General features: G+C 46.6%; 1 protein-coding gene across 1 annotated transcript in view; it reads left to right on the top strand.

The window, feature by feature from the left end:
- The window catches only part of cfdp1 (craniofacial development protein 1), a 63311-nt gene that overhangs the window by 10293 nt on the left and 40518 nt on the right, over positions 1 to 12500 (top strand). The window contains exon 5 of the mRNA XM_063197428.1: positions 135 to 269. Coding sequence (XP_063053498.1) covers positions 135 to 269 — 135 coding nt within the window. The remainder of the gene's footprint in view (positions 1 to 134; positions 270 to 12500) is intronic.

The following is a 12500-nucleotide window of genomic DNA, read 5'->3' as shown; positions in this document are numbered from 1 at the left end:
CTATGAACTCTTCTGACCCACAGCATGAACTATGCTGGTCGCCAGCATGAACTATACTGCCCCCTAGCATGAACTATTCATTAATTATTCATTCATTATGTGTTGTTAATTGTTGTTTGTTAATTCCCCCTCAGTGTGACTAAAGAGGTGGCAGCAGACTCCAGAGAGGCCAAGAGTTACCTGAAGAAGGACGAGAGCGAAGCGCAGTCGGTCCCGCTCCCCAGGCCAAGCGTCACCTCACCTGGACCCGCAGCGGCTCCTGGACCCAGGTAAGACTGGACATGGCCAGATTCCAAACTGGGTGCCCTTGGGCATGCAAGCCCAAATGTGGGGGGCTTAGCGCGCTACACCACTGCGCTGCCCTGTGCTATTTTTTAAAGAATGAAAGATGACTATAAACGCAGCATGGGAGATTCAGCCAGCATAAATACACCATGGAACAACTAGTTGGTAGTGAAGCTTAAAGCAGTGTTTCTCAACCTTTTTTTAGGCGAGGCACCCTTTCAATTCATGAAAAATTTCAAGGCACCCCAAACCAACAAGCGGTAACATGGCATCGCATCCGTTACTACACAAGCTTAGAAAAGTAACACATTTGGTCACACGACCTACGTTCGAAGTTGCAGCTTACTGGGGTGACCTAAATTTACTTTATTGTACGTAAATGGCAGATAAAAGATTCCACTGACTAGCATTAACTTATCAATTTAGACAAATATGTATTATATTACATAATTTATTTATCAGCACCCCTGTTGAGAAACACTGGCTTAAAGGACCAGTTCAGTCAATTGTGTATGATACAGTGATGCATTGACTTTCACTAGCTTAGTCACATATTCCCTCTTTTAACTTGTCTTAAATCAAGACAACGCTTAACATGAAAAACACCTTAACCACCTTTATAAACCCTGGCCAACGATATTAACTGTATTACGCCCCAAAATAGTGGCATACCCCTTTAATGCTCACACTACTCTGAACTTGTCAGTACCTGAGGGTTTTTTTTTTTCTTCTTCAGCCTTTTCCGAGATCTTGGTCATTGTAATGGGGGCAGCGCTTTGTTTACATTTCAAAAAAATATGTTTATTCATTCCCAAAAACATCGGAAAGGTTATACAACATCAGCAGACAACTAGCAAACAGCGGTCCCTTTTGGGATAATATTTGGAGTAGGCCTATGTTCATTAAAAAAAAAAATGTAAACAAACGCTGCCCCCATTAGAATATCATATCTCGGAAAGGGCTTAGCCGAAAAATGTGGCATCACAGGGTACTGACAAGTCAAGGGTGTCGTGAGCAATACAATAGCATATTGAAATTGACTGAACTGGTCCTTTAAAGAAATGGCAACCTTGTTTTTCAATGTTTCCAAGGATTTCCAGGTCACTGTTGTTGATGTGCATACTGCAGAAAGTTCTCCTTGGCGTAAGCAGTATAAGATCATGATTTACTGCACCCCTCTTCTCTTCTCCGCTGCCCTGTGTGCTGAAAGCCTGGCCATGCCAAGGAAAGCAGAAAATATTCCCCAATCCCCAGTAGGCCGCAGATCACGGTGTACGAGAGAGAGAGAGAGAGAGAGAGAGAGAGAGAGAGAGAGAGAGAGAGAGAGATTTTTACTCCTTCCTTGGCCTTCAGATCATCAGGGTCGCTGTATGTTGCTATACTTGGAGCTCTGCAGACATTTGTACAAGCTGTATTGTTCAAGGTACATGTAAGTAAGTCTGTGTGTGTGTGTATATGTTGTGCCAACAGAGAAGTGCGTGCGTGCGTGCGTGGCGTAAGTAGGTCTAGCCCTGAGGGATGGGGAGGGTGTGTGTATCCTCTCTGATCCTCTGTTGGTGTTGCTGTCTGAATGACGTTTGGAGATAAGCATTGAGCCAGAGGTGAGCGTGTCTTGCAGGTGTTAGTGTTTCAGTTGATGTTTAGATGGGCTAAGGTGTGTGTGTGTGTGTGTGTGTGTGTGTGTGTGTGTGTGTGTGTGTGTGTGTGTGTGTGTGTGTGTGTGTGTGTGTGTGTTTTCATAGTGTTGTTGTCTGAGGTTTAGGAGATAGACAGGGCTAAGGTCTGTTTTTTTACACAGGGTGAGTGTTGTTTTTCAAGCAAAGGGTGAGCAATGAGCATGTTTTTCGACTCTGGAGGGGATTGAGCAAATCCTGGCAGCTTTCCCACTCTCTCCTCTGTAGTCACCCCTCCTCTCTTTTGCTCTTAGATTCTCTCTCTCTCTCTCTCTCTCTCTCTCTCTCTCTCTCTGTTCTCTTTCTCCTTTCTTCTCCCTTCCACATCATTGATTCCTGATGTCCAGTCTTTGATCTGCGTGCCCACTCATGCCCATTCTTGTTGCAGCCCAGGGCAGCAAGGGATTTGGCCTCAAACTCATGGGCTGTGCCTGAGTGAGTGAGTGTGTGTGTAGGTGTGCACGGATGCATTGTGAGTGGGAGTGAACATGCGTACTTCAATATGTTAAGCACCGCAACATGTGATGATTTCTGTGTGGAATTACCTGACCTGCGTTTGCAATAGGTGTGTGTGTGTGTGTGTGTGCGCGCTTGTGTGCATGTGTGCGTGCGTGCGTGCGTGCGTGCGTGCGTGCGTGTGTGTGTGCGTGCGTGCGTGAAAGAGAGTGTTGTTGTTCATTGTGGCACCCATGTGGTGCTTGGTTCTGTGTGTAAACCACAAGAGGGGCGTGTCAGCTCCTATGTAACACTGCAGTGCTGTGTGTGTTTTGCGTATTTGCGTGTGTGTCTCTGTGTTATACAGGTCAGGTCAGGTCAGGGCTGTGTGTGTGTGTGTGTGTTAATGTGTGTGTTATACCCAGGTCAGGGCAGTGTGTGTGTGTGTGTGTGTGCGTTTTGTACAGGACAGTGTGTGTGTGTGTGTGTGTGTGTGTGTGTGTGTGTGTGTGTGTGTGTGTGTGTGTGTGTTGTACAGGAGTGTGTGTGTGTGTGCGTGTGTGTGCGCGTGCGTGTGTGTGTGTGTGTTGTACAGGCCAGGGCCGAGTGTGTTTGCAACTATTTAGGCCAGACTACACAGCTGCTCTCCAAGTCCCTTTGTGTCCTGATATTGTCCTGAGCTGCAATCTCTCTGCTGTTTTTCTCTTCAACTCTTCTGCAACCACTACTACACAAAGTATACTCTTTAGGTTTTTTTTCTGTTTTGTTTTGTTTTGTTTTGCTTTCTCTCTCTCTCTCTCTCTCTCTCTCTCTCTCTCTCTCTCTCTCTCTCTCTCTCTCTCTCATACATGTCTTTTCCATCCCGTGTTGCTATGGTGTTTAATAATTGTTGTGAGGGTGGGGAGCATCTTTCCTCTGCGGGACAGGAAGTAGGCCTTCTCCGTGCAGGAAGTGGGTCTTTTCCGTTTCGCTCCGCACAGGAAGTGCTGTGTTTCCTGTCGTTTGGTGTGGTGTGTTCCGAAACATGGCCCGAAGTGTGAGTGTGGGTGTGCGTGCGTGTTTGTGTATGTGAGAGAGAGGAAGAGAGAAGGTTCTGCTGCTACCAGGCAGTTTCTCAGCAGCTGTGTGGTTTGTTGGTTAGTTTTGTGTGTGTGTGTGAGCGTGCGTGCGTGTGGTTTGATGGTTAGTGTTTTTCTCATTTCTGTAGTCGTCTCGACTGCCTCTCTCTACTGCCTCTCTCTGCTGTGCTGTATCAGTTGCTGTTGCCTGGGTTACGCCCCTGGGGGTTCCTCTGCTTCCTGTATTGCTTGTTGCTTTCCCGCCAAAATCACAGAGTTGTGCAGTAAACACTCACTGTACAGTGGAGAGGAACACACTCTGTTTATATCACATTTCACAATAGTTGTCACTGTATTCACGTTATAATTCAGTCTTTTAAGCTCCAAAAATAAGTTTACTTGATTACAACTAGACTGTTGACGTTCGCAATACCATTTGAATTGGATGTACAGTATGCATTTGAGTGTATAAAATGAAATGATTCACCATATGAAAGGGGAAGGCCACCTGGTAAACTTTCATTGTCATTGTGGCACAGCACTCCACAAAACACAGTGCTCACTGCACAAAACAAAATTGCATTCATGCCTCACCCATGCAAGGGACGAGCCCCAAACAGCACTTCAACGGAGCAATGTGGCGGGACGGTACCATGCTCAGGCTAGCTCAGTCATGGAGGAGGATGGGGAGAGCGCTGGTTAATTATTCCCCCCACCAACCTGGCGGTTCGGGAGTCAAACCAGCGGCCACCTTTGGGCCACGTCACGTCTGACGCCTTAACCGCGCTTACCCATGACTGCCCATTGAAACCCAAGCTACTACATTGGAAATGTGTTAGCAGAATGAGACACATAGACCAACAGATGCAATAATTGGCACACAACATACCTTCATGTGTAGAAAACTTGACTGAAGTGTCACATTGTTAGTCATTTGCATGTATCTTCTCCTCTAATTGTTTATTTTATCTCCCCGTATCCTGTATCAGTAATATCAATAGACAAACATGTATAGGGCTGCATATATTAGGGATGTAAATAAAATCGAAATGTATCGATGTATCGGAAGTATCGGCCGGCGATTTAATCGAATCGCATCGTATCATGGGGCATTTTTAAGAATCGAAAAGAATCGAATCGCTGGCCCCTGTGCAATACCCTAGCTCCATAACACAATAGCAGTGGAAAAGTAATAGGAAAAAATCAAATCGAACCGAATCGCATCGTATCGTGGAGAATTCTTAAGTATCGAAAAAAAATTGAATAAATCCCTGATTTAAGAAATCGATACCGTATCGTATCGTCATGAAGGTTGTGATTTACACCCCTAGCATATATCCAATATGGTTATGTGTTTTAACTTCCCTAAGAGGAGAGAAGTAGACCTGACTAGAGACTCCTCTGCTTTTCTCCTCAGCAGCCCCCAGACGGCTCTCTATTACACCTCTCCTCTTCACCTCTCATTTCACATACAGCCCTCCTCTCTTTTACCTTTCTCCTCTCCTCTCATCCCCTCTTCTACCCTTCTCTCCACCTCCTTTCTCTTCTCTTCTCTTCTCTTCTCTTCTCTTCTCTTCTCTTCTCTTCTCTTTTCTTTTCTTTTCTTTTCTTTTCTTTTCTTTTCTTTTCTTCTCTTCTCTTCTCTTCTCTTCTCTTCTCTTCTCTTCTCTTCTCTTCTCTTCTCTTCTCTTCTCTTCTCTTCTCTTCTCTTCTCTTTCCCTTGACTTCTCCTCCCTTCTACCATCTCTTCTCTCTGAGCCCCTCTTCCATGCTCCTCTCTCCTCTCCTCCCCGGTGGCCCATATACAGTCTTGCTGAGTCAGGGGAAGATTACCTCTCTGCTCCATACCCATATTTCTTACTCTGTCTCTGTGTTGTCTCTGTCTCTTGCACACAATGCCTGCCTCTCAGTCTGTCTGTGTCTGTCTGTCTCTACGGAATACATCGTTTTTTAAATTATTTTTTTAATCTCCCTTTATTTCTTTTGTTCTACTCATTGCTGCTATGTCTCCTTCCCGCTTTCTTTCATTTTCTATCTCTCAAAATTACTGTTGAGTAGATGATCACTCACTAACTAGCACTCTAATACCAATTTCTCCATTCATAGCAATAGCTACTTCACAACACCACAGTTTTATACTCTACAGCAGGACATGCAGGCATACAAGATGAGGGGTGGCGCGTGTGTTTGTGTGTTTGTGTTTGTGTGTGTGTGTGTGTGCGCGCGTGCGCATGTGTTGGTGTGAGCAGCCCTGGTGTTGTGTAATAAGTGGTGCTGGCTAAGTGTTATCGATTATGAGGCTGTGGGGGTTTTGCAGCCGCTTGCTGGAGCAGCTTTGATTGGTTGATTGATCGCTTCTGCACCTGGGATTGGTTGATTGATCGCTCCTGAACCTCTCCTCATGTCGCCTCTGCCGACAGCTCAGTTGACATTGAGACTGACCTTAACACACACACACACACACACACACACACACACACACACACACACACACACACACACACACACACACACACACACACACACACACACACCTACGTAACATTAACCTGAATTCAAAGACAAGATGAACTCCATGGCCTGTGCTTTAAGATGTGATGGAACAGAGATTGGACAACATGCGACATACTGTGACAGGCTCAGTGCCCCAGACATTTACACACACACACACACACACACACGCACACATACACACTTCCTATTTCACAAATCCCTCCCTTTCATTTGATTCTCGTTTCCCCTCCCTGACACGGTGACACCGCCCCTTGCTGTGCGTGCGTGTGTGCGTGCGTGCGTGCATGTCAGGGGTTTATCTGCAGGGGGTCACTCTCAGGCTCTGGTGCTGTCAGGCAGGAAGGCAGCGAGATATGAGTCGAGAGGGAAGGAATGACACACATACACACACACACACACACACACACACACACACACACACACACACTACGCTAACACACATCAGATATGAGAGGAGATGGAAGGAATGGCTGATCTGGGGAGGGGGGGTTGATGAGTGGCTGAGAGGAAGAGGATGATCTGTGGCGGAGGTTGAGACAGAGACGTGTTGTGCAGTTCTGTTGCACTTGTGACTTTGGGGAGTTGGGAGCAGTCAATCGACTTCCCATCTCCTCCCCACTGACACACACACACACACACACACACACACACACACACACACACACACACACACACACACACACTCACTCACTCCACCCCCGCCACTTACCAAACAGGATGTGTTCTTGTTCCTCAGCCAGTGGTCGCTCGGTGGACATGCCGCCTGCTGTGTGTGCACACTGCTCCGTCCTTGACATCTGGGCATCCGGTTGCCATAGCAGCAGTGCCCCACTGGACTGCTTGGCCCCCTCATTGCTGCTCTCGGCTGTATTCATTTTCATCCGAGACCTCATATGGCGTTATTATTACCATTTTAATATCCGTGTTCCACTGGAGACCTCTTGTGGTGTCGTCAAAATTACAATGTTAATATTTGGATATCTGAGAGCTCATATGGTGTCATCAATGTTTGTGTTCCTGTGAGAGATCGTAGGGTGTCATCATCATAACAGTATTCATATTTTTGAAGATGTTTAATGGGATTTTGTTGCTTTTAGTTCCGATAGCACAGTGAAGAGAGGCAGGAAATTAGTGGGGAGACAGAGGCTGGGAAGGACCGTGAAGCGACTTCGGGTCTGAATTGAACCCAGGTCCCCAGCATGATGGTACTGCATCTTAGCTCACTGAAACGCAGTGCCCTCAGAGTATTAATGCAGTATATGTATTCCACTGAGACCTCTCTTCTGGTGTGATCATCATCAGTGCTAATATTTGTGTTTCTCTGAGAGCTCTAGCGGTGTGGTCATCATCATCGCAGAAATAATATGTGTGTTCATGTGAGAGCGTCGTCGTTATGGCGTCGTCATCAGCAGCGCTTGGCGGGTCATGGGGGACTTCTGGAGGACCAAATGATGGGATCGTTCAGCTGGCCGAGTGGGCCCTGGGCCATACGGATGAGCGAGACCCTGGGTCATACTGTTACGACACAGAAGAGTGACGCATCGCTCTCACAGGCAGCGGAGAGCCTTATTATGCACTTCACTCTCGGCAGGTAGCAGAGAGTCTCTTGCACACAGCTCTCAGAGGAAGCAGAGAGACTTTTATGAACAGAGCTATAAAAGTGTTGAAATGCATGAAAAGATATTGCAGATGGCTCTTTTACTGGCAGTTGTGCTGGCCTGTCAACCTCAGTGGAACAGAGGCACGCGTCCAGTGTGGCTGTGCTGCTGTGGGTCAGCATGGCTTGGATCCTCCTCATAAGCCCTATTCGGACGGGACTAGTTTAATGGGGGGACCTGGGGTGAAGTAATAATAGCGGGGGAATCTAGACTCGTCCAAACACGCCATGTCAGTTGATAAACTTCGCCACAGTTTCATCTCCTGTGAAACGATCCAAAGAAATTACCCAAGGTAATACTAATCCTGTGTGAATTTGACCCTATTTAAAGATGTCTGTTACGTAAGGGCAAGAAACCCACATTACATCTCTTAGATCCTGCAAACCTTTTAATCTCGACGTAAGCATTCCCTTTTGTTGGGGAGCTGTTCCAAACTGCTTTCGCTGTCAAAATCAGGAAGCAAGGTCAAATGCACTCTTCAGATGTAACGACACGCAGACGCATTAGACTGGATTCTGATGGGTTAGTAAACCTTATTTAAATTGTTCAAAGGGACCAATAATATATTGTTGGGAATGAATGGCACGCACATGACTACAAGACACAACCGTGCATGAAGATTTACCCCTTCCACTTTCTGTTCGTTCACTGAGATATTTTAACCCAGTCTGAATAGGCCATTTCTATTGATGAAGTTCTGAGATAAAAATCACTTTGTCCCATGTCCATTCATAGAACTAGTAGTCCCCTCCGAATGGGGCTATAGACAGTATGCTTTATTCCTCATATGCTGATGTTTGAAGTTGGATGTTAGGAGCTTCCTTGTTCTACTGTAAGCACAAGAAGTTGTTACGGCTGAATAGTAATAGCAGTTTCCATCCTTTGTTTGGATGGGGTTCACACACACGTACGCATCAGCCAAAACTATCTTTTTTATTTATGTTGGGGTTTTTTCAAGTTCTTAGTGCGCCAAAAGTATTTATCTCCCACAGAACAGTATTGTGAAAGAGAGACAGTGAGAAGGAATGAGAGCAGAGATAGAGCTAGAGAGAGAGAGAGAGAGAGAGAGAGAGAGAGAGAGAGAGAGAAACGGGCAAATAAAACATAAAGGGTCAGGAAAAGGAAACTTCAAGATGGCATGCTGAGAGGAACAGTAAGAGAGAGGGAGAGGCGGGGGCGGGTAAGGGAGGGAGAGAAAAAGTGAGAAAAAGGCGAAATGATAGTGTGTGTGTGTGTGTGTGTGTGTAGGGGGGAGCAAGAGGGAGGGATGAAGAGTGTGTGTCCAGCAGGCTAATTGGTTCCATATGTGCCTCAGTCACAACCTGCTTTTCTAATTCTGGAGCTCCATCTCCACAGGCTAAAAATAAACCCACCCTCTCTCTCTTTTTTTTCCCTTCTCTCCCTCTCTCCCTGTCTCCCTCTTCCTGTCTGCTCTCCTCTGGCCTCCTCACCAAACTGCATATAGCATTACAGCACAGGCTATTCCTCACAGCAGCACAAGCACCGCAGCACAGCCACAGCCACAGGCACAGAAACAGGCACAGCCACAGGCAGAGGCAGAGGCAGAGGCACAGGCACAGGCACAGGCACAGGCACAGGCACAGCCACAGCCACAGGCACAGGCCTGCTCCCCCTGCACACACTCTATACAGCACAGCCCGGTGCCCACACTATTAGCCGAGCACACTGCAGCCCGGTGCCCACTCTATATTGCAGAACACACTGCAGCCCGGTGCCCACTCTATATTGCAGAACACACTGCAGCCCTGAATTCAGCACACACACATGTAGCAGACGACACTGGATCCATGTTCCCATCCTGCCTTCTAAAGCACACCCATAGCACTAGCATGCTACACAAAATCCATGTAGCAGACTGCATTTCATATGTAGCAGGCTTTACAGGTCCACCCTTCCTTCTAAAATGAGGGGCACTTGTTGAGGGGAGCAGAGGAGACAAGAAGACTGCCCCAGCACACACTGGACACCATTGCATGCATTTGAAACCCTTTATTGCAGTAGATATAAATGTATATACTGTATATATAGATAGTGTGGGGCCACAATACCTCTGCAAATAGAGAGGCATGCAGAGACATTGGCTGCAGAGAGGTAGAGGGTCAGACAGACAAACGGCTTGCAGAAAAGCAGAGCAGTCAGCCAGAGACAGAGAGTCTGCAGACAAGCAGACACTCAGACTGGCCGCTTTTACCACAGGAAGTATTAAGAGCCGTTCATGCGTTTGTAGTTTCCCATCAAATGTACTGTTTGTGTATGCAGGTCACTGACCAGTCTAAACTGCTAATAGACAGTGCTCTAAATGAACACCAGCCAACCGGCCAAATGCTGGTGAATACTCAGTTTGGCTGGTGAAAAAAAAATTACTAGACACTTTTACTGGTAGTGCGTGTGTGTTTGGCTAGTGAGATTTAACATCTTGGCGTGTGTGCATATTCGCATGCACATTTCCCCCCCTTTGTTACATTACATTACATTACACTTAGATGACGCTTTTATCCAAAGCAACTCACTTACATATACAAGGTATTGGTTACAGTCACTTGAGCAGGGTGTCTTGCTCAGGGGCACTTAAGGCCAAGGATGGAGGCTTAGGGAGAGCTAATGGAGGGATTCAAACCTGCAACCCTCTGATCTTTAGACCAGCTCTCTAACCATTTTGGCCACGTCTGCCATACAGCTCATCTCCTCTCATCTAATGTTCCTATCATCTACACACATGAAAAATTCCTCCTCTGTCCTCTCGTCCGTAGCCTCCGACCTGTAGCGACTGTTTTTGACAACACAGATTGGAGGCAGGTGACAGAGATGCGAGATGAGACGACAGTGGAGTTCATTAGGTCAATAGGGGTCAGGCATGGAGACTGAGGACCATCAAGGGGGCACATGAGAGGTCAGCATAGAGTTGCACACACACTAAAGAGCACTGAGGTGTCCAATGGCAGGTGCTCGGACGTTAAAGAACATGGAGACGTCAAATGATAGCGGCCCGACACAGAGAAGCATTTTGAGGTCAAATGATAGGTGCTGCCCGGACACTGAGGAGCATTGAGGGCTCATTTTGGAGGTTATGTGAGAGTGCAGGTGAAGACCATGAGGCAATTACTGGGAGATCTGTCTATCAGCAGGTGAAACCATACCCCGCACGCACGCATGCACGCACGCACGCACGCACGCACGCACGCACGCACGCACGCACGCACGCACGCACGCACGCACACACACACACACACACACACACACACACACACACACACACACACACACACACACACACACACACACACACACACACACACAGACTGTTTATGATTTTCAGTGCTTATTTTGCTGGTGCCGACAGGATGAACCATCCCCCATCTTGTGCAAGCACACCGAGGCAAACATGAACGCACGCACACAGGCGAACAAACGATTGCAAGCAAACACAGTCGTGTACACACACATTTTGTGTGTGTGTGTGTGTGTGTATTTGTGTGTACCCACAAGATGAGGGTGAGTCTCTGTGTGGAGGAGGGGGTGTTTGTGGTTCCGTGTGCGCCATCAGTTTGTCACCATGGTGATTCCCCGCCGTGGTGTGTCCAGGGTGTGACTGTGAACTGCAGAGTGAAGTCACTGCTGAGTGCAGGACTGTAGAGCTTCCGCATCGAAACCCAATAGAGGCGTCATAATGAAACACTGATGACAGGTGGAGAGAGAGAGAGAGAGAGAGAGAGAGAGAGAGAGAGAGAGAGAGAGAGAGAGAGAGGAGAGAGAGAGAGGAGAGAGAGAGAGAGAGAGAGAGAGAGAGAGAGAGAGAGAGAGAGAGAGAGAGAGAGAGAGAGATGGTTTTATTTCTTTTTTTCTTTACTATTTCATCACTTACTTTCTCCTAGGCCTGCACAATTGATCAAAATTAATCGAAAATCGCAATTTTGGCTGCGACAATTAAACAAATCTTTTTGTTAAAAAGCTTTAATTGTGATCACACAGGGGCCAATATAGTGACCTGCCTTCCGGCGTCCTTGCAACCAGAACGTGTTGACAGGCTGGTATTTCTGGCCAAAAATCTATAGGCCCTTCGAAGCTTCATGCTATCGGCTTTTACATAATTATTACAATTCCGTTTTATTTTGTTCATCCCTTATATAATTCATTCTTGGTTATTCATTTTGTGATTTAATAACATACTGCGCAAAATTCAGTTGTTTACTGTTGACGCTGTTTGACCCAAATAATCGTGATTTATTTTATCCATCATCGTGCAGCCTTGATTTCTCCCATCCTCCTGTTTTCAGTCTTTTGAGGCCAGACTTAACTCTTCCATTTGTTTTTGTATCTGTTTATAGCTCCGTCTGTGTGTCTGTCCTCTCCCCTCTCCTCTGAGCTGTCACAGAGCCTTTGAGGAATCCGTCTCGTCACCCATGGAGACTTTTGTGTCAGGGCTGTTCGTACACTTCACGCGCGCTTCACACGCTTCCCTCTGCTGTTTAAAAACAGCCCTTTGCAGCGCCGGCTGCCACTGCTCTTCCCTCTCTGCGCCCTGATAGTTGCGTAGAGATGCTCAGAGTCTGAAACACAAAACTCGAGATGGAGGCGTATGGGTATTACTTTACAAACGTTGTAGCAGCTGCAACATTTAATGTCCAGTTCCTCCATGTTGTGAAGGATGTAATTTAGACCACAGAAAAGCAGTTTGGTGGCCTTCCCTTCACCGATGTCTGCATGTACACCATCATTATTAATATGCTGTCTATGGTGTGTGTTGGTTGATGATCTACACTAGAGCCAATATACATAAACTAAAACTAATACTGTATACTCTGTATACAGTCTTTACTTGATGTTGATCAGCATCAATAATATTGATTAAGGATGCT

This window comes from Engraulis encrasicolus, chromosome 4 (genome assembly GCF_034702125.1).
Source record: "Engraulis encrasicolus isolate BLACKSEA-1 chromosome 4, IST_EnEncr_1.0, whole genome shotgun sequence".
NCBI lineage: Eukaryota > Metazoa > Chordata > Actinopteri > Clupeiformes > Engraulidae > Engraulis > Engraulis encrasicolus.
Note: the sequence above shows the minus strand (reverse complement) of the source record. Positions and strands in the feature narration are given on the sequence as shown.